The sequence below is a fragment of the Meriones unguiculatus genome (assembly GCF_030254825.1).
Source record: "Meriones unguiculatus strain TT.TT164.6M chromosome X unlocalized genomic scaffold, Bangor_MerUng_6.1 ChrX_unordered_Scaffold_31, whole genome shotgun sequence".
Lineage (NCBI taxonomy): Eukaryota > Metazoa > Chordata > Mammalia > Rodentia > Muridae > Meriones > Meriones unguiculatus.
In genome coordinates, this window is record NW_026843707.1 from 4,955,729 (window position 1) to 4,978,739 (window position 23,011).

General features: G+C 35.6%; 1 protein-coding gene across 7 annotated transcripts in view; it reads right to left on the reverse strand.

Moving 5' to 3' along the window:
• The window catches only part of Dmd (dystrophin), a 2,365,055-nt gene that overhangs the window by 1,934,054 nt on the left and 407,990 nt on the right, over window positions 1-23,011 (reverse strand). For all 7 annotated transcript variants that reach the window (XM_060376797.1, XM_060376795.1, XM_060376794.1 and 4 more), the window contains exons 3-4: window positions 14,554-14,646; window positions 8,477-8,554 (exon numbers count right to left, since the gene is read on the reverse strand). In XM_060376797.1, coding sequence (XP_060232780.1) covers window positions 8,477-8,554; window positions 14,554-14,646 — 171 coding nt within the window. The remainder of the gene's footprint in view (window positions 1-8,476; window positions 8,555-14,553; window positions 14,647-23,011) is intronic.

Consider the following 23,011-nt stretch of genomic DNA (forward strand, 5'->3'; position numbering starts at 1 on the left):
TTTAAAGAGCCATCTTTAAATACACTCATGCTATTTTTTAGTACTAGATACAGACTGTAATGTTTATTACAGTTTCTCTTGACTGTTTATTAAAGAACATTTTAATATAGATTTAGAACACAAGCATTAAAAGAAGGAAAAACACTAAGGAAGAAAGTATATGTGTGTTTCTCTCAAAGTTGCTTGAGAGATTTTATGATATGTCTTTATTTATTTTTATCTTAAAAATTAAAGCGATCATTCTCTCTGAACATAAAATTCATGATACCCTCAATATGTCAGTCAATATGGCAAAGTCATAAACAAGGACTAATGATATTTGAAGTCAAAATTTTTGGTTTTTTGTGAAGAATCATTTGAGTCATGTGATGTTTTGATAGAAGCTGTCTCATGAGAGGGCACTTAGTGTTTTGGTGTGACCCCTAACGTGCAAGGGACATGGCTTTTGTCAGTATAGAATATCCACGGGTGTACTCTGAAGAGAGAAGATATATAAAAACACACAAACAGTGAGACAGTGTTTTTTGGATCAACATCTCTGCACTTATTTTCATGCTTCAACACTTGATTTTGCTCAGAGAATGGTTTCAGAAGAACAACTCAGGGCAATCCAACAGAGTCTTTTGGCTTTCACTGACTTGACCCAATCTTTTGAAACTTGCTGAGTAGTGTTGCTGTTTAGTTTTGACCTTTGGACTGAGCTGTGGGTATCTGGACAATGAAGAGTGGACTCATCCCAAGGAAGCACTTCTAAAATGGTCTAAAACCCCCTTTAACTAATAACCTTCTTTCTACTCTACCCTTTGGTCAGTGGGTGAAAGGGAGGTATAAGCATTTAAGAAACATAAATAAAGTAGGTTACATGAAAAATCTCTGCTTACAGATATCAATTTCTCTCTCCTCTCTCTGTCTGTCTGTCTGTCTGTCTGTCTCTCTCTCTCTCTCTCTGTGTGTGTGTGTGTGTGTGTGTTGCCAAGCAGAGCATAATAAAAAGTTAACAATTAAGGTCCATAAGGGCACCCAAACCTCTCCTTCCTAGGCTTCATACTTAAAGAAACTTATAAAAAACTAATTGTAAAATATATATTGAATGCAAATTAATAGCCTGTTGTATTGGCTAGTTTTATATCAACCTGACACAAGTTAGACTCATTTTTGAAGAGGAAACTTCAAATGACAAATTTCCCCAGCATATTAACCTGTGAGTACTGTGGTACACTTTCTTGATTGATGATTGATGTGAGGGGTCCCAGATCACATTGGATTGTGTCATTTCTGTGCTGGTGGTAGGTCCTGAGAACTCTAAGAGTGCAGACTGGTTAAGCCAATAGAGAGAAAGGCAGTAAACAGCACTCTTTCCTATCTTCTGCATCAGCTCTTGCCTCCAGTTTCCTGCCCTATTTGAGTATCTGTCCAGATTTTTTTTTTTAAATGAAGTATGACCTGGGAAAAGTAAGTTCAAATAAAATCATATTTCTTCAAGTTATTTATGGCCACGGTATTTCATCAAAAAATAGAAATCCTAACTAAGATAGCTGTATTGATTTTTCTTTTAGAAAACCTATTTCAATATTACTTTACTCAAAAAGTAATATTAGATTCTCGTGCACTTTCACACTGCTGTAAGATACTATATCTAACCATAATTTTAGAAAACAATAGATTGCTGGTATTTGCATTGATATTATTAAAGCACTGTTATCCCAATAGAATGAAGAAACAAATATAATATATATTGTCCTTTTCAATGTATGTCTGTGCTCTCTCTCTTTCTGTACCTCTCTCTCATTATATGTGTGTAATTGTGGGTGAGTCTCTTTGTGTTGCTAGAGATCAAACCCAACTGCTTATGTACCTTAGGAAAACACTTATAGTACAAAACTGCATGTTTTTAAAAATATTTATTATTTATTCACTTTGTATCCCAGCTGTAGCCCCCTCCCTTATCTCCTCCAGTCCCAACTTCCCACCCTCTTATCTCCCCTATGCCCTTTCCCTAGTTCACTGATAATGGAGGTCCTTTTTTCCTATTATCTGAACCTAGCCTATGAGGTTTCATCAGGAATGGCTGCATTGTCTTCCTCTGTGGCCTGGCAAGGCTGCTCCCCTGTCAGGGAGAGTAGATATAGAGGACCTACACCCCTGCTCAGATGTAGACCACAGGCAGCACAGTCTCCAAGTGGGTTCATTAGTAAGGACTGCAGTAGGGTTGTCTGACATGCACTCAATAACAGGCTCTTCGGAAAAACATCATCTTTAAACCTTTCCAAAGAATACCAAAATGTGATCCAATAGGAATGTACACCTTGAGTAAAGATGTACAAGCTATAAATATACATATGGACGGTCTGACAAATGACCTTTTAAAATGGATTAGTCTTATTTTGGAAGGTTTAACAAATGAACTTTTTAATTGGATTAGACTTATTTTGTATACTTTTTGGAGATCGGGGAGGGAATTAGAGAAAATTCCCTTTCTTTTTTCCTAATTTTTATAGTATTTTATACAAATCTATATACTTAATATCTGCATGTAGCTCCATACAGGAATTGTCAAATCTATGGGATATAAAGGTAAACCATCTGGTAGTAATAAAATGCTTATACATGGATTTTTACAATTCATATCCATATATATATAGAGAGAGATTGAATCTATAGATAGTTTTGAACAAATTTGAAACTGATTTTATGAAAGATTTCAAATAAAAAACTAACATAATTTTCAATTTTCTTTACAGAAAGAATAGCAAAATATGATTCATCTAACAGACTTAAGAACATGACATAAGAACACAGAAGAGGACAATGCAGCCACTTTTGATGAGAACTGATAGACTAAGATCAGAAAGGAGAGGAGAACCTCCCCTGTCAGTGGACTTGGGGAGGGGCATGCATGCAGAAAGGGGAGGGAGAATGGGATCGGGAGGGGAGGAGGGAGGGGGTTATGGAGAGATACAAAATGAATAAAGTGTAATTAATAAAAATTAAAAAAGTTAAAAAATGAATAGTTTTCAAAATCATGGAAAAAGAGTGGAGATAGTCAAATGGAATTGGTGGACATTGTTGGTGGTGGTGTGTTAACCCAAAGTAGTGGAAACTTCCTGGAATCTATGAAGGTGACCCCAGTGAAGACTCCACTAATGAAGAATACAGATTCTGAACTGGCCATCTTTTGTAGCCAGGGAAGTCTTCCGGTGGTGGGACCAAGTTATATTCGGTTGAGTTGTTGGAAAGAAGGCTCTGTGGAGATCCTCAAACTAACCAGGTATTTAATTTGTATACCAGTTGTAGCCCCCTCCCTCATTCCCTCTTAATCCCACCCTCCCTCCTCTGTCTTCTCCCTTCCCCTCTCTAAGTCCTCTGAGAGGGGAGATCCTCCTCCCCTTCCATCTGACCCTAGCTTATCATGTCCCACCAAGACAGGCTGCAATGTCCTCCCCTGTGGCCTAGCAAGGCTGTTCCTTCCAAGGGGGGTGGGGAGGTCAAAGAGCTAGCCACAGAGAAATTGTGGTCCAGTTACACAAGGAAATACTACTCAACAATTAAAAACAAGGAAATCATGAAATTTGCAGGCAAATGGTGGGATCTAAAAAAATGGTGGGATCATCCTGAGTGAGGTATCCCAGAAGCAGAAAGACATGCATGGTATGTACTCACTCATAAGTGGATAGTAGACCTATAAGATAGGATAAACATACTAAAATCTGTAAACCTAAAGAATCTAAACAAGGAGGAGGACCCGGGGTAAGAAGATCAATCCTTACTTAGAAAGAGAAGCAGCATAAGAGCCTACTATAGAGGGCCTCTGAAAGACTCTACCTAGCAGTGTATCAAAGCAGATGCTGAGATTCATGGCCAAAATTTGGGCAGAGTGCAGGGAATTATATGAAAGTAGAGAGAGTTAGTAAGACCTGGAGATAACAGGAGGTCTGCTCTTTAATGAAGTAAAAAGGCTAGATCTGGAGGAGGGGGACATGGCTGGTGGCTCTGAGAAGTGAAGTGAGGGAAAAACGTGGTTGGGATGTACTTTATGAGAGACCAATCTATCCTTAAAAAATAAACTTGAATAATCAATAATGAAAATTATGTCAAGAAATAAAGAGCAAACAAATGAATAACAGTGAGTTATATTCTTATAATGAATATTAAGATATAGATGTATGTGTGTCTCTGTGTCTGTGTACAATAGATGAGAAAATTTTGGGACTAATACATTAATACACTAATAATACACTAATAAAAAAACTATAAAAAGTTTGAGAATTCATAATCTTGACACTCTTAATTAGTAACTAATTATCTGGGACCCACTATGCAATGAACTTTATTAGATAAGTGTCTGTTCTGAGAGCTACATTTTAGGCATGTACTCTCAACATTTAATTGTAGTTTTCCTATCCATATATTTCCTTCTCATAATTAGTAAATAAACTAAGAGTTTCTTCCAACATATTAGATGAACTAGGTTTTCTTTACAAATATCTTTAGTGCTTTCTAAATTATTAGCATTTAGTTAAACAGACTTGTTCATATTTGAGTGATTTATGTAATCTTTCTAAATAAACCACATTTAAAAAATGAAACTAAAGGTAATTGAAATGCACCACTTTTAAAAACTCAAACTAAAGAAATTTAAAATGACTTTACTGCCTTGTAGTATGTGCTTTTCTGAAAAAATAAGATTTACACTGTTTAAAATTTCAAGACTTGAGCATATAAACCACCACTATTTTCTTCCACTAAAACAGGCATGTATTGAATATTTTATAATTGAGTGGTGAATGATTTAAAAAAAAAGAAGAAGAAGGGATATAGAAAGGAAAGAAAACCAAGGAACTGATTTAGCTTGAAGCATAAATGTGACTCTGGCTACCTAACATTTTCTTCTTCAAGGTGATGTGTGCACTGTTTCCTGGTTGATAAAGTAACCATAATTTACCTCTTCTTTCTCTGAGCACATGAAAGAGCATAACATCAAGAGTGAATTACTCTGTTAGTTGCTCAGCAGGTAAAACAAGGAACACAACATTAGGATTTCCAGTACATATGTTTTCAAATTTCACTTGTTCCAGAAACACAGAAGAAGAACATTTAAAAAGTTTAATGTACCCTATGCTGCCTTACTTACCCCAGCACCCACCTAACTTTACTCTTTTTTCTTATGAGATGGTTTTATTGCCTGCAATTTTGAATACTCCCTCCCCAAATGCCCAACACATACATTTATGTTTTTACTGATCTGACAAATGGCATAGAGAGATATCAGAGAGTTATACAGAGAAGACTCAACTTATCTGGATATTGTTTGAGAATAATTACATTTTTAAATATTGTATCTTGTGTTTAGTAGCAATCTCATGATGTTCACCCAGAGCTAGTCCTCATATCACATTAGCAAAATTTTTTAAGTTAGAGGTACCGATGGGTATTAAGTCACCTTGCCAGTAAATGCCTCAGTGTCCATGGTTAAGTTCTTCAGTGATGCATTTATGGAAATAATCCGCAGTTATACTCTAACATTGTTTTTCTTTATTTCCTCTGTTTCATACTGGGACAATAGATATTGCATTTGGCATGTCAGGATAACTTAGATTTTTATGGTCATTATGCTAGTATTTGTTGCAATGGACTAGAGATTAAAGGATTTGTTATTATTATTATTATTATTATTATTATTATTATTATTGAATAGCACCATATAAAGCTATTCAGCTCTGGCCATCCTATTGGATTAAAGAATAACATTCTTGGTAATGACAAACATAAGAATTTTCTTAATGCCTGGAGGAGGGCACAGAGTGGGTCTTGGGAAAATTAAACAAAATTATTAAGCTATGGTTTCTTGTAAACCTAACTTTATTGGAAGAATTTAAACAAAGTAAACACGATTTTATATAACTATCTACTATGCTTTGGAGTACCAGGAGACATGAAATAATTAATCTAAACTTATAATATGTTTGTATTATTCATGTTTTCTTTTCACAATTAAATGTTAGTATTAAAATTATTGGTTTAATACTTTAAATAAAAATATTATAATTAAGGTTTCTTTATAAATTTAAGAGTATTTCTATATTGCTGTGTCCTTGTTATTGATTTTATTTCTCTTTAATAAAAAGTCTTAAATACTCTTACAGTAGAATTCTTTTATATTCATTCTGGTAAAACTTGATTTGGAAAGAACTTCTCTTTTTACCTGTGTAATATACTACAGCATGTTTAGCTGAAATCTTTCTCATGTTATTTACAGCAGAGTTCAAATCCTAGCCACTGCTCACTGTTTATTCTCTTTCATGTCTCTATCTCTCTATGTTCTTAATCCCTTCATCTCTACTTGATTTTGAACACTGTCTTCTCCAACTATTGAGTCCTCATTCCAAATGCTTCTGTACCTCAAAGTCATTTTATTACTTTATCTGGACCATCTTCTTATCCTTATTTTAAGATTTCACCTCCTTTAGGTCTAAGTTTATATAATACCTTAAACAAATATATCATCCCAGAACTCATTATTCATGTCATTTGTAAACAGTCACTACACTATGATATATATGTATGTGTATATACATATATATTATAGCATATACATGTAACATATAACATTGATGGTAAAATCTACCATAGAAATGTTCCCTTATTTACATACCCTTTCCAACATTTTTTTTTTTTTATCTTTTGAGACCCTAGGTCATCTCTTTTATTTATTTATTTATTTACACTTTACTCACTTTGTTTTTTATTTTATTTTATTAATTACACTTTATTCACTTTGTATCCCCCATAAGCTCCTCCCTCTTCCCCTCTTGACTCCCTCCCTCCCCCTTCTTCAGGCATGCCTCTCCCCAAGTCCTGATAAGGGAGGTCCTCTTATCCTTCCTTCTGATCTTAGTCTATCAGATCACATCAGGAGTGGCTACATTGTCATCTTCTGTGGCCTGGTAAGGCTGCTCTCCCCTCAGGGGGAAGTGATCAAAGAGCAGACCAATCAGATTATGTCAGAGGCAGTCCCTCTTCCCATTGCTATGTAACCCATTTGGACACTAAACTGCCATGAGCTACATCTGTGCATGGGTTCTAGGTTATTTCCATAATTGGTACTTGGCTGGAGTGTGAGTCTCTGGGAAGACCAATGTGTTCACATTTTCTGGTTCTGTTGCTCTCCCTGTGGGGTTCCTGTACTCTCCAGATCTTACTATTTCCCACTTCTTACATAAGATTCCATGCACTCTGCCTAACAGTTGGCCATAAGTCTCAGGGTCTGTTTTGATAGTCTGCAGAGCAGAGCCTTTCAGAGGCCCTCTGTGGCAGGTTTCTAGGTTGTTTACTGTTTTCTTCTTCTTCTAATCTCCATCCTCTTTGCCTTTCAGGATGGGCACTGAGCATTTTAGTCAAGGTCTTCTCTCTTAATTAGTTTCTTATATGGGACTACCAACCTTTTAGTTGTTCGTTGACTAGATTATGGCTGTCTTTACAAGTTTACATTAGACCTTTTTATTCCAATATCTGAAAAGCTGAAAATATACAGCCGGAAAGTAATCAAACTTGTAATATTTTTGTAAAATAACTTTCATATTTTGAAAGTGACAATGACACTATATACATACATTCAACTAATTACTTGGCAGTTCTAGTTCCACATCATTTATGTTGTCCTGTTATTAGCAGATAAGCTGAGAAACATATGTAGGAGCATACTTTATTAAAAATGTATTACATGTTACAATTATATTTTAAGATTATGTGATCTATGTTTTTGAAGTTATTTTTAAAGTTAGTTGTATTGTAATTAGGAAGCTCCCATAGTGCCTTGTAAATATACTGGTCAATTATATAAGGTTTAGAAGTAAATAGGAAAATAATACTCTGTCTCCCCAAGACAATGATGAAAAGGATAAGCTCAGCCTTTCTCAGAGGACACTAGACCTCCTTCTCCATCCAGATCACTCATTTATCTATGCTTACTTTTTCTTATATATCATATATATTTTTGTCCAAATCTACTAAAGTAAATATTTCTTCCCCTGAGCTAAAATAGTATTTTTTCTTCTGTTTACTTTACATGCCTGATGTGTGTTTTGTGACTGGTAGCTTGATTCTCACAAAGTTTATTATTATCAGTATTGAACACATGAAATTCAGTAAGCAAAATCTCTTAGTTGTACAGAATACCACTATATAAAAGACTCAGTTTGCTTACTAAAAATAACTGCATCAAATTATGTCTAGGAACTTCACACAAACCTTCCAAAATCCAAGTCTCAACGTTTCTCTGTCCTCTATGACTGTATATATTAGCTTACAGAATTACACTAGCTGCAAGCACACACAAAGGAACATGGGCTCTGCATAAGAACTTCTGTGTTTTACAAGAGAGCTTACAAAGCCTTCTCTACATTGGGGTTGAAGCCCTTATTCAAACATTAAGCATACTGTTTCATGGTGTGAAGGCTCTGTTCAGATAACCACTTACATTATTTTTCTGTAAGACCCACAGTGCTTTGTTGACATTGTTCAGGGCATGAACTCGTGCAGATCCTTTTTCTTTTGGCTAAAAAATAGGAGAGAAATATAGAAATGGTGTTTACTAGGAAAGAGAGAGAAAAAAATCTACCTGAAAATCGAAGATGTATAAATTTCATTTTTAAGTTTGAATATTTACATTTAAATTAACACAAACTTTGAAATATTTATCTAAAAACTCTTTAGGCTTTTAGCTAATTGTCCTTGGCATAAAATAAATAACGCACCTCCTGAGAAACAAAGCACTTTTTCCCCTTTAAGGCAATATTGGAGATTATTGCTCCTTCATGTTTTGTTTGTTTGTTTGTTTTCTTATTTTAACAAAGTATGTATTATTATAAGACCATTAATGATGGAAAACTTTGGCAAAAACATGCTTTGATTAAACAGAAAAAAATAGAAAAGTAAGTTTATTTCCATATATTTTAAGAAAAATTTGGAAAACATGTGAGGCTTTTGGGTTGCCTAAACTCCAGTTACTATCTAGCCACCTATAATTGCTCATATACTCAAACCTAATTTAAATCACTGGTCATAACATTTGCATGAAAGTAGAAAGGGGATAGTTAAAAGAAGGGATTCAACAGGAGATGGGGGGACATAGGCAATAGAAGTAGAAACAAGAAATATATTGTTTGAAACTGTTGAAACATAATAATGTATAGAATTGCTAAAGATACTTCTTTTTTAAAAATAATGCTATATGGTCAATAACATAAAGCTCCTCTCAAAGCATGCACTGGTCAGCAGGCAGAGAATGAGAATCTGTGAAGTTTTCAGGGCTAAAAAGGACATACTTATTATACTCCTTTCCCCAAGTCCGATGGATATCTCAGAAGACTGTACATGCAAAAATAGAACAATCACATGGTGATTGTCACACAGGATCTGTTCAAGACAAAATACCAAAATAGAAGAGGAAGGTAGGCATAAAATCCCACTACTAGTTGAGGAGCTATTGGTATATGGTAGAAGCTTGGAGAGGAAGACTCAGTTTTCATTAATGATATGAGTCTGAGAAGACTGGGCACACTCTAGGGCCAGTTCTACTTAAAAGACTAGCTTAGCAACAGAAACTGGACTAAAAGGGGAAATGAGAAAAATAAAAATGATTCTCAAAGGTAGGAAGGTGTCAGAGTGTGGACAGGGTGCTAATTGTCAAAGATGGGGTGGGGTGAATATTTTCAAAACACATAGCATAATACTCTCAAGTATTAAAATATGTAATACTAAATAACTCTAAAAGAGAATACTTCTTTTACTACTGACCTAGTTTCCAAGTCACTGAAATTCAAAATTTCGATAACCAGGTTTCTCAGTTCATAATTTCACTGCCAATAGTCATATCCATCCTTTAATTTAATTTTAACTAGTATCTATATAATTAATTAAAATACATACATCATCTTATTTTTCCTAATTGATGGGTTTTAGATATTCTATAGTTATTATATTTCTATTTATTCCTTCCTTATTGTTTTGGTTAGTTTGTTACTATACAAGTCTGGCTTAAAACCCACTATCCTTCTGCTTCCATGGACTATGTATTGGGATTACAGGTGTGTGACATTATACCTGTTTTTGTTCTCTCTCTTAATGCAAGCTCTCATTAGTGTTCTTAGAGAATGTACTGGAAGTTCATTTCTTACTCATAATTTAACCTTAATATCTTCAACAATAACATTGTTGGATCAAGTCATCTGCCAAAGCCATCACTTATTTTTGAACATTTTTTATTTATATTTTTTATATTAATTACATTTTATTCACTTTGCATCCCAGCTGTAGCTCCTTCCCTCATTCCCTTCCAATCCCGCCATCCCTCCCTCATCTCCTCCCATGTCCCTCTCTAAGTCCACTGATAGTGGAGGTCCTCCTCCCCTTCCCTCTGACCCCAGCCTATTAGGTCTCATCACAAATAGCTGCATTGTCCTCTTCTGTGGCCTGGTAAGGCTGCCACTTTTTATAGCTCTCATTTCACCCTTGGAGTGGCTTGTAGTTTTGTTAAAGGCATGACTTCCAAAACTCAGTTTCCTGGGTTCTAATTTCTACTCGGCCACTTTTATACTATGTGACCTTGAGAAATTTCTCAATCTTACCATATTCCAGTTTTCTCACCCAGTAAAACAGAGCAAATCAAATAGCTCTTCAAGTACTTTAAGTGAAAATGAACATAAAGCATTTAGATGAGGAATTTTGATATAATAGTTTCAGATGTTTGCTGTGTGTAATTTGTAGAATAGGCAAGGTACTTCACACCATTAATAAGCAATTTGCAGTGGCAATTGGTGTCATACCAACTGCACATGTAATAATCTTAAACTTAAGAATTAACATGCATTCACAGAAATTATCAGTGTATCAAAGCACCACTTCGGGGTTGTGCCTATGAGGTTAGAAATTTTACATTTATTTTCTTATCCTTTATGTACCTTGTGTATTTACATAATAAATAATGCATTTTTCATCCCATCCTTTTAAAAACTTTCATACCTTAAAGAAATTTACTATTTGAACTGGCTGTACAGCTTCAAATTTTATTTTAGGCTTTCTTATATACAAGAAGATTTGACTAATACTCTTAAATACCATAGATATTCTTTAAACTTCCTCTATCTCCAAGCATTACCTCATAAACAAGAATCCCATTTTTTCATATCTTAGAACATTTTGGTGTATGAATTTCAAAGTGAGAACAGCATAAATATTATTGTTTTCCTACCTTTCACCACAAAGAGGAAGAAAACAAAGGCACATAAACACTTTTTAAAAAAGTAACGAAATGAAACCGTCATAAATGTGTAGGAAATGAGGACCAGTCATGAAAGAATAACCTTAAACAGTAACCTAGAACCCCTGCTCAGTTATAGCTTATGGCAGCTCAGTATCCAAGTGGGTTTCCTAGTAAGTGGAACAAGGAATGTCTCTGACATGATCTCAGTGGCTGGCTCTTTGACACCCCTCTGAAGGGGGAGCAGCCTTGTCAGGCCACAAAAGAGAACAGTGCAGCCATTCCTGATGAGATCTGATAAGCTAAAGAGGAGGACCTTCCCTATTAATGTACTTGGAGAAGGGCTTGGGAGGAGATGAGGAAGGGAGGGTGGGATTGGGAGTGAATGAGGGAGGTGGCTACAGCAAGAATGCAAAGTGAATAAAACGTAATTCATATTTTTTCTTTTTTTATTTTATTAATTACACTTTATTCACTTTGTATCCCCCCATAAGTCCCTCCCTCCTCCCCTCCTGTTTCCACCCTCCCTCCCCCTTCTTCACTCATGCCTCTCCCCAAGTCCACTGATAAGGGAGGTCCTCCTATCCTTCCTTCTGATCTTAGTCTATCAGATCTCATCAGGAGTGGCTGCATTGTCATCTTCTGTGGCCTGGTAAGGCTGCTCCCCCCTCGGTGGTGATCAAAGTTCAGACCAATCAGATTATGTCAGAGGCAGTCCCTCTTCCCATTCCTTTGTAACTCACTTGGACACTAAGCTGGAGATAACCTAGAACCATTGCACGGATGTAGCCCATGGCAATTTAGTGTCCATAAAAATAATTTTAAAAACATCTGAAAAACAGTGCAGGTTCCTTAGTTTTGTATTTATACAGAAGTGACCTCCAAAATACGAAAAGGTGAGCTGTTCACAGGCACTAATTTCTCTATCTACATCATAAAAATACATACATTCTCCATGTATGATGTGGACATACATATGCACATAATGAAATTAAGACTAACTATACATTACGTCTTCCAAATAGCTACCTGACAAAATTTAAAATGTACAGCACTTGAATGCATTATTTTAGGGAGTTTTCAAGCAAATTCCAAAATTCTTAAAAATAAGGTCAGGTGGAAGGGGAGGAGGACTTCCCCTATCAGTGGACTGGGGAAAGGGCATGGTAGGAGAAGAAGGATGGAGGGCAGGATTGTGTGGGGATGAGGGAAGGGGCTACAGCTGGGATAAGAAGTGAATAAATTGTAGTAAAAGTAATTTAAAAAATAAAATGTATGCTAACTGAAAAAAATATGTCAAGCATACATATCAGTAACATGCAGACAGGACAGTTTATGTTTAGGTATACACACACATATATATACATGTATATATATGTATATATCTATGTATATATATGCAATAATGCAATAACAATTAGTGGAAAACAGCCATAAATTTGAAAGAGAGCAGGGAGGAACATGGGTGTAATGAAGGAAGAAAGGAAAGTTGTAACCATATTATACGGTCAAAAATAAAAAAGAAATTCATGAGTAAATAAACCAGAAAATATATTAGTTCAAGTTAATTTAGTAACATATTAACCTTATATAGCTATTGTAGTTATTTAAAAACAGAAAAATAAAGTATGTCTTTCCAGCATGCATATAATATTTGAGAGTCACTATCATAGTGATGCTTACATACACACAATATAGTATTTTAGGTAATTAAAGGCAAAAATAAGGTCTATGGAATTTAAGAAAGACAAATTAGTTTTAAGAGTTTGTTAAAAGCTTTCAATACCAAGGAGAAGCCAATGACTATCAGAACACAAAGAAGTATAGAAAGCAAAATAGGTAATCAATATAACGGCAAAATTTTGGACAATGTCTGAAAGAATAGGAAACAACATGGCTTGATCTATGAGAACTGTAGGAGGCAACTCAAAGGACATCTAGAATTTTTATAGTATATGCAAAACCTTTGTGTGTGTGTATGTGTGTGTGAGAGAGAGAGTGCACAAATACACAGGCTTAAATACTCATCTTGGAGAACTATTTATGGTAAAGCGCAAAGAGAACATAATGAATTAATAATTGAGTAAAACTCATTAGATATGCAGAATGGAGTAGGTAGACTGGAGTTTTAAATCCTACTTCCAAGAATAAGACAAATCTAAAAATTTGTCATTTTAAGGCATTTTAAGTCAGAGATCATGAATTTGGAGGATTTCTCCATTATGAGACTTTCATCAACTGAATTCAGACTCTTCTGTGATGTTAGTGACCCATAACATTGATAACCATGTTATCTCCTTCAAGGGAATAGCATAAAGTTATACAAGTTAACAGTCATCAAAAGGAAATTTCATTTCATCCCATAAACGTTTGGAATTCAGAATCAAATATCTTATTTTTATTATACTGTTCCAAAAATATTTTTGTTATTTATTAACTAATAGAGTTACATTTTGATAGTTGAAAAAAACAGAAAGATAAGCTTAAACACATTATTCATAAAAACTCTTACATATTTAATTCTTAAAAATTTAAAAATAGCATGGGTGGAGCAGAAGGAGGGAGGGTGAGATTGGGAGGGGAGGAGGGAGGGAGGTACAAGGGGGATACAAAGTGAATAAATTGCAATTAATAAAAATTAAATAAAATAAAAAGTTAAAAAAAGTAAAAAAATTAAAAAGCACATATTTAATAATTAACATAATATATTACTAAAATTTTACTTTGTTATTATTCAAAATTAAGACAATGCAAAAATTAAAACTGTACTATCAATTTTTTGTTCATAAATATGTACTGTATTGCTTATCTGAAAAATGCATTAATAAATTTCACTAGGTCACTGAAATAAGACTTCTTATTTGGGGACTGAAATTTTACTGTTGTTACTGTAAATTTCAAAATAAAATTCCTGGGCTGGAAAGATATCTTGGTATACATGTGTATAGGTCCCCAGCACCCATATGGAAGCCAAGTATACATATGGCCTGTCTGTAATTCCGGGAATTAGAAGGCAGAGACAGGGACTCCAGAAGAATGTTGAATCAATGGGATTGGTGTTAAAATGAGAGCCTCTGCCTCAATATATAAAGTGAAGAGGAAGATACATAAAATCAACAAATTGTCTCCACACACATGCACACAAGTACTTTCATACCCACGTATGAACATGCATTCACTCCCACATACATATAAATGCACAACGAAAAAAAAAAAAAAAGAAGAAAGTTGTTAGGAAAGAAGAGGGGGAGGAAGGGAGGGAGAGAACAAAAAAGGGAGGGAGGAAGAAGTCCTACCAGTTTTTGTCCTGTCAGGCCTTCTAGGAGGTCTAGGAGGCGTTTCCCATCCTGCAGGTCTCTGAAGAGGTTGTCTATGTGCTGCTTTCCAAACTGAAATAATAATAAAAAACATATCCACTTGAAAAAAAAAGCACATTACTTATGATTCACATTAATGAAATTTCTGGAAATTTAAAGCTAGATATAAGGGTATTTAAAGTATCCAATTAATAAGGGTCCAATAGTGATAGCTGAAACAGAAAGCAGGGTCAAAGAAATTATAATATTAGGAAAAAATTATTTGAACTCTTAATGATGGATAGCTGAAAATTTATAGTGTAATTCATGCAATTAATCTGTCAGATTGTTCAACATCATTTGTCACATTTTACACACAATGATTCAAAAACTGCTGTTTACATTTTGAGACTTCAAGTTTTGGAAAAACCTGCTTTTAGTTAGTTAGTTAGTTAGTTGGTAGCTAGGTAATTAGTTTGAAGCCTATTACACCTGGTAACTTCAGATGGTCTCACACTCAAGTACTCAATATTCCCAGCTGGTCTGCCATCCACGTATTTACAAAGCCCAACTATGCTTAACTTTGGGGATCAGATGAGATCAAAGGTGTTCAATGTGGTATGGCTATAGATGGAAACATCTGATTTAACAGGGTGACTATAAGTCTATTAAGGCTTTTCAGTTATTTATGTAGGTTATCTACTAAAAAAATCTATTGAAGTTCAATAATTAATATAAGCACTAATCTTAGAATTGTTAAAGTAACTACTTATTGGAAGCACTGAACTGCCCAAGTGGATCATAATATCATTGTATCACTTTTGACACATTTCTGCCATTCTGTCATAATATTTCTGTCATCCTTATTTCACTCATCTTGCAGGAGCAGGTAAGACAAAGAATTTGACTATACAACCTTGTATTGCAAAACTAAAAGCTGGCAGAGCCAAGATTTTGTGTCAGAACAAAAAAGCCTTTGTTCCTTTTAAACTTACCATGGTGCTCTTCTCAACCTCATTGTCTTTCTATTTTGCTTTCTTTCAAATACTGTGATTCTTTTTTTTTTTTTCAATGCAGTTTATTCAAGAACCTTGAACAATCATCTGACCCTGGGTAAAGCCAGCCCACTTTAAATAGCCTCTGGGTAGCCAACCTCAGCATGCCACGTGGGCTATGCAGATAGGTCCACATACATGGAAGCAAGCCAGATCCTCAGCCTTAGCCAAATGTGGAGTTGTTTGTGACAGAGAGCACTCACCATCGGGATGGTGGAAGGCGGAAACCAGCTCCATCTTTCAGGCACAGCATTACGCAGCTCTCTACAGTTCCCCCTTTTTGTTTTGGATGCATCAGGCAAGAGTAGAGGTCTGATCTCTGATATTAGAAATAAATTGGGACTTTGTACTGAAGTTCAAGCTGGAAACAACCCAGATGCCCCTCAACTGAAGAATGGATGCAGAAAATGTGGTACATCTACACAATGGAATATTACTCAGCAATGAAAAATAAGGAAATCATGAAATTTGCAGGTAAATGGTGGGATCTGGAAAGGATCATCCTGAGTGAGTTGTTCCAGAAGCAAAAAGACACACATGGTATATACTCACTCATATAGACATACAACATAGGACAAACCCACTAAAACCTGTGCATCTAAAGAAACTAAGCAAGAGAGAGGACCCTAACTAAAATGTCCAATCCCCATCTGGAAAGGCAAAGAGGATGGATTTCAGAAGAAGAAGAAAACGGGAAACAACCTAGGAACCTACCACAGAGGGCCTCTGAAAGCCTCTGCCCTACAGACTATCAAAGCAGATGCTAAGCCTGATGGGCAACTGTTGGGCAGAGTGAATGGAATTTTATGTAAGAACTGGGAAATAGTAAGAGCTGGAGAGGACAGGGTCTCCACAAAGAGAGCAACAGAACAAGAAAATTTGAACACAGGGAACTTCCCAGAGACTCATACTCCAACCAAGGACTATTCATAGAGATAAATACTGTGATTCTTATGACATATACCCTAAATGTCTTCCTAGATTTGTTTTTTTAAATATCTGCTATTGCTTCATATGAGATTCTTCTCTTTGATTGGTCGTGTTATATATTAAGACTTAGTCTGTTTAGTACTAAGTTGATGGAGCATCAATAAACCTAAGTGAGCTGCTTGATGGAGCACTCACTGGTAAATCAGACACAAAATGCTCAGCTCTGACAGAAATTTCTGGTCCAGCCAGGAAAATATATACATAAATGATAATACCACACACAGGGAATAAGTGGATCCAGAACACAACTGTGGAAAATATCAGAGTCTTTGGATTAGAAACAGGAATTGCTTTCCCACAGTAGGAAATTTGGGCAGGCCTAACATTAGTTTAAAGCTACTTACATTGCAAGGAAACTTTGAAACTCACTTGTCACAAAGATTCCTGGATACAAGAATTAAAAAATGGGGTACAGAACTAAACAGAGAATTCTCTGCAGAGGAATATCGAATGGCAGAGAAACACTGAAATGCTCAACCTCATTAGCCATCAAGGAAATACAAATCAAAACAACCCTAAGATTTTACCTTACACCCATCAGAATGGCTAAGATCAAAAACTCAAGAGACAACACAAGCTGGAAAGGTTGTGGAGAAAGAGGAACCCTCCTCCACTGCTGGTAGGAATGGAAACTTGTACAACCACTCTGGAAGGCAATCTGGTGCTTTCTCAGACAACTAGGAATAGTGCTTCCTCAAGATCCAACTATACCACTCTTAGGCATATATCCAAAAGATTCTCAAGTACACAATAAGGACATTTGCTCAACCATGTTTGTAGCAGCCTTATTTATAATAGCCAGAAGCTGGAAAAAGCTCAGATGCCCCTCAGTGGAGGAATGGATGCACAAATTGTGGTATATCTACACAATGGAATATTACTCACCAATGAAAAATAAGGAAATCATGAAATCTGCAGGTAAATGTTGAGATCTGGAAAAGATCATCCTGAGTGAGCTATCCGAGAAGCAGAAAGATGCACACTGTATATACTCACTCAAATAGACATATAATATAGGATAAACCTATTAAAATCTGTACACCTAAAGAAACTAATCAAAAGGGATGATTCTTGCTAAAATGCTCAATTCCTATCCAAAAAGGCAAAGAGGATAGACATCAGAAGAAGAAAAGAGGGAACAAGTCAGGAGCCTGACACAGAGGACCTCTGAAAAGCTCTGCCCTGCAGACTAGCAATGTAGATGCTGAGACTTATGGGCAGAGTACAGGGAATCTTATGAAAGAAGTGGGAAACAGTAAGATCTGGAGAGGACAGGAACTCCACAAGGAGAGCAACAGAACCAAAAAATCTGAGCACAGGGGTCTTTCCTGAGACTGCTATTCCAACCAAGGACTATGCATGGAGATAAGCTAAGACCTCTGCATAGATGTAGCCCGTGCAGTTCAGTATCCAAGTGTGTTCCATTGTAATAGGAACAGGGACTGTCTCTGACATGAACTTATTGACCTACTCTTTAATTACCTCCCCCTGAGGGAGAAGCAGCATTACCAGGCCACAGAAGAAGACATTGCAGCCGCTCCTGATGAGACCTAATTGACTAGGATCAGAAGGAAGGAAAAGAAGTCCACCCCCATCAGTGGACTTGGGGAGGGGCATGCATGCAGAAGGTGGAGGAAGGGAGGGATTGGGACAGGAGGAGGGAGGGAACCACAGGGGGGATACAAAGTGAATAAAGTGTAATTAATAAAGAAAAAAGAAAAATGAAAATTTTGATACTTCTAGGACTAAACACATAAAAGTTGTATACTTCCTACAAACAGGTAGCAATGATGGGACCAGTGGCTGTCTAGGTAGCTTCCATGAAGAAAACTTAGTATCTGCAGGTAAGTCACTGATTCTTGTATGCTGAGATTTTATGATATCAACTTCAGACTATTTATTCACATTTTTTTGTATTGAAAATATACCCCAATGGTTGTTTATAAAACCTTCAGAAGAATGAAAATAACAAAAAAATTAACATACTATCAGTTCCTTAATTAGGTTCATGATATACAATGCATAAGCAAATCTTAAAATAATGGTGATATTTAAGCAGAAAAGATGAGTGTATACTTGATAATAATTCCATCAAGATTTTCATATGTGCATATATGTCAACATATAATACTATGGTTTTGTTTCCCAAGTGAATTAAAACACATCCTGAAATATTGTTTATTTTATGAGCAAATTTTACAGATGTGATTGAGAAAAGAGTGTCTTCTAAAATTATTTCCAAAATAATCTTGCAGATAGGAATATGCCAATTTTTAAAGAAAAGCAAATATAATTTTTCCTGACAAAGATAGTTTTTCTTAGGCAATACTATCCATCAGTATTGATTGTCAGATAAACTCTGAAAAAATGAGAAGGACATGGAAGACAAACTGATATTTATTCATAAAAGAAGATTAAAAGGTTATAAATATGAAGTATATAGCGCAGGACATAGAACATAAGGATCATACAACATCAATCATATGCTATGCTTTAAGGATAAGGAGTGGGGATAAAGACCCACAAGCTGAGAGAATTACCTATAGTCTAAGTGTGACACAGACTTATTATATATTTTCGTTTCATGCCAAAGTCAACCAAAGTGGAGAGGGAATAAATGACTCTGGTCTAGTCACAGGTTTAAAGTGTAACTAGTTGAAGATCTTAGTGCAATGAAGCAATGGGTTAATAGGACAGACTGATCTTACTATTGTAATAAATTTCAAAGCCCATATATAATCAGTATTTCATTGAAGCATAAAATAAAATAAAAAATCCAAGTCATTTGTTCCTTCCAGAAAGAACATGCTTCCAGCAAAGGAGACTGAATATACTCTGGATATGGCAAGATCAATTTCTTAGTATCTGAAGGTTTAACAGTTATGTGAAAATGCATGCTGAAATGGTTTTTGCTTTCTGAAGTGGTAGTACAACTTTGCATTCACACCAGCAATGGAGGAGGGTTCTTCTTTCTCCACATACTAACCAGTGAGTGCTGTCACTTGAGTTTTTTTATTTTAGTCATTTTGATGGGTGTAAGATGGAATTTCAGAGTCTTTTTCATTTGTATTCCCCTTATAAGGACATTGAGCATTTCTTTAAATATTTCTCCACCACTCAATATTCCTCTTTTGAGAAATCTGCTTACCTCTGTACCCCATTTTAATTGGGTTATTTGGTTTGTTAGTATTTACTTTCTTGAGTTCGTTATATATTTAGAATATTAGCCCTCTGTTAGAAATAGTTTTGGTGAAGATCTTTTCCCAGTCTGTAGGCTGTCTTTTTGCTCTCTTGACAAATCAACTATGTTCACAGCAGCTTTATTCATAATAGCCAGAATGTAGATGTCCCTCAACAGAAGAATGGATGAAGATATAGTGGTACATTTACACAATGGAATACTCAGCTATGAAAAATAAGAAAATCATGAAACTTGCAGCAAATGGATGGAACTAGAAAAGATCATACTGAGTGAGCTAACCAAGAACCAGAAAGACATGCACGGTATATACTCACTTATAAGTGAATAATAGCCATATAATATAGGATAAACACTAACATCTACAGACCTAAAGAAGTTAAATAACAAGAAGGACCCTAGGGAGGATGCTGAATTTTCATTAAGAAGGGCAAATAGGATACCAGAAGCTGTGGAAGAGAGGGAATAGGATAAGGCCCTACCATAGATGTCTTCTGAAAGACTACTCCCAGCATGGAATTGAACCAGATGCTGAAACTTACAGACAAATATTGGACAGAGCACAGGGTGTCTTATGGAAAAGTGGGGGCATAGAAGGGACTGAAGAGGAAAGGAGATCCACAAGGAGATCAAAACGACAAAAAATCTGGGCCCAGGAGGCCCTGCAGAGACTGATGCACCAACCAAGGACCATGTATGAAGAAAACCTAGAACTCCTGCTCAGATATAGCCAATAGAAAGCTCAGTCTTTATTTTAGTTCCCTAGTAAGAGGAGAAGAAACAGTCTCTGATATGATCTCCTTTGACTGCTCTTTGATCACCGCCCCCTGGCTGGGCAGCCTTGCCAGGCCACAGAAGAAGATGATCCAGGAAGTCCTGATGAGACCTGATAGGCTAGGGTCAAATGGTAGGGGAGTAGGGCTCCTCCTTTCTGTGGTCTAAGGGAGGGGCATAGGAGGGAAGTGGGATGGAGGGATGGGCTGGGAAGAGATGAGCTAGGTGGCTAAAACTGGAATGTAAACTGAATAAATTATATAAAAATAAAAATGTAAATAAAATACTTAAAAATAGTTTTGCCCTTCTTAATATATAGTTGCTTTAGTGCAAACAGATATACTAAAGTATTTTTGTGTAAAATTCCAACCTACTAAAGCAATTCTCATTGAAATGTCAAAGAGCTTCAGGATGCTTGGTCAACATGTATTATGACTATCACAGATTAAAAAAAAATTCAACAATCCTGCATCGTGCTGTTAGTTTTAAGTACTCCCTCCTAGTAGGACAGAGTTTTAGATATTAAAATGCAAAAGGTTCACAGTCTCCGGAGACAGGACAGGGTAACTTTGGAGCTCAAGTGTCCTGATCATTAGCTGCGGTAAGGAAACCTTTACACTGATTAGTGAAATGTAAACTGACTCAATAACACATCAGAGCATACTTGTGAGTTTGAAATGAAACAAAATATATGTATTCTATAGGCATCACTTAGGTATGAACAACTTAATCCATATTTAATAAAGGATGATTTTAATGCCTTATTCTTCCATTAGTGATTCTCTTTTTATGTAAGGCTAAGTTCTAGGTACATATGAAAGTTTAGCATGTTATTAAATGTAATGGAAAATGATGAGTTCATTTGTAGTTCATGTGATTATAGCTCCCTATAAGCGTAGATGTAAGGAAGGGACCTCTAATTGTCCAAACACAATCTCTGAAAAATGATAAATAGAAGATTCATGTTCTTGCTCTGTTGCTCCTTTTGCTTTTTTTTAAATTATATCTTGGATTGTTTCCTTCCTGTTTTATCTATGATATCTATCACATGTTTTCCTTAGTGACATTTGAGATTATGAAAGCATTACGATTTCCCAAAGAGCCCATCATTAGTGGTTTGCTTTTCAAGTGCAGAAAATGATTTTGTAAAACACATAGTTTTTGTGCCACATTGCTCTGTGATTCTCTTCAGTTCTTTACATGACTAATGGTTCCTTTATTAAATGAACTCAGCGAACATTTGACATTGCTCAGCAGACTCATGCATTCAGTTATTGACTTCTTTGCAAATACAAATAGCAAGATGAAGTGATAGTAAGATCATAATCCATCTACAGCATTGCCAGCAAGGAATTAAGAAACACAGAAGCCCGGACTAGGTTTAAAATATTAGTAGGTGGCATAAACGAAGTGAAGAAAAATTCAAATGTTGGAAAAAAAAATCTGTGAAAAGCTCAGAAATTCATTTCTGAAGCTGTTTAAGTGGCCTCTGACTCTTTGAGGTTGCATTGGTCTTTTAATCTGAAAATACACAAGGATCAATACAATGTTCCAGTAAGAGGTAAAGAGCACAAGGATAATTTAGCATGACCTTCTGGTTACAAAAAGATCAAGCCACAGATATATCTGTCACTCAGACAGTCAAGAGACTGCTCAGTGATTACAAATGTCTGGATGCTGGAAGTAAGAAAAAGAACTACAAAAATGATTCAAAATTTCCTGGGAAGCAACTCTGCTAGGATGCTCACCACGGAATAATGCAGCACTCTGTATTGTAAATAGGCACATCTCATAGGTGATTATTTTCTTAAGTATGGTTTAAAGGTTTTTACAAGCATGGTATTGCAGCATAAAACACACATACAGAAGACACATATCTTAAGTTGTATAGTTCAATGATTCTTTGTAAAGTGAATGCATTTATAGAAGTAGCAATCACAAATGGAAACAGGATATGACTTAAACCCTAACAGCACTTCTGAAGATAAGCCTCCTCATGAAACTCTTCATAAAACTCTCAATAAAAAATAAAACTTGTTTACTCTTTAATTTTAGGGGTATAATAATTGAAAGGGATATAGCTTATATAGAGAGAAATTAGATTGAAAAAATTCCAGTGATGAAGTGAAGTTTATAAAGCATAAGGTACCCAGAGGCTATTTAAGCTGTGGGCTGGCTTTCCCCAGGGTCAGATGATTGTTCATGGTTCTGAATAAACTGCATTGAAAAAAAAAAGCATAAGGTATTGTAATTTTGTAAATAATAAAATGCATTCTTCAATCACAATGCCTGTATTGAAATCCATAGATTCTGTATTCTCCCTATGAGATCTTGAGAAATTCTCCTCTCCTTTTTGTGGCTCCAGTACATTCCATTTTTTTTTTTTAATTTTATTTTTCTTATTAGTTACATTTTGTTAACTCTGTGTCCCAGCTGTATC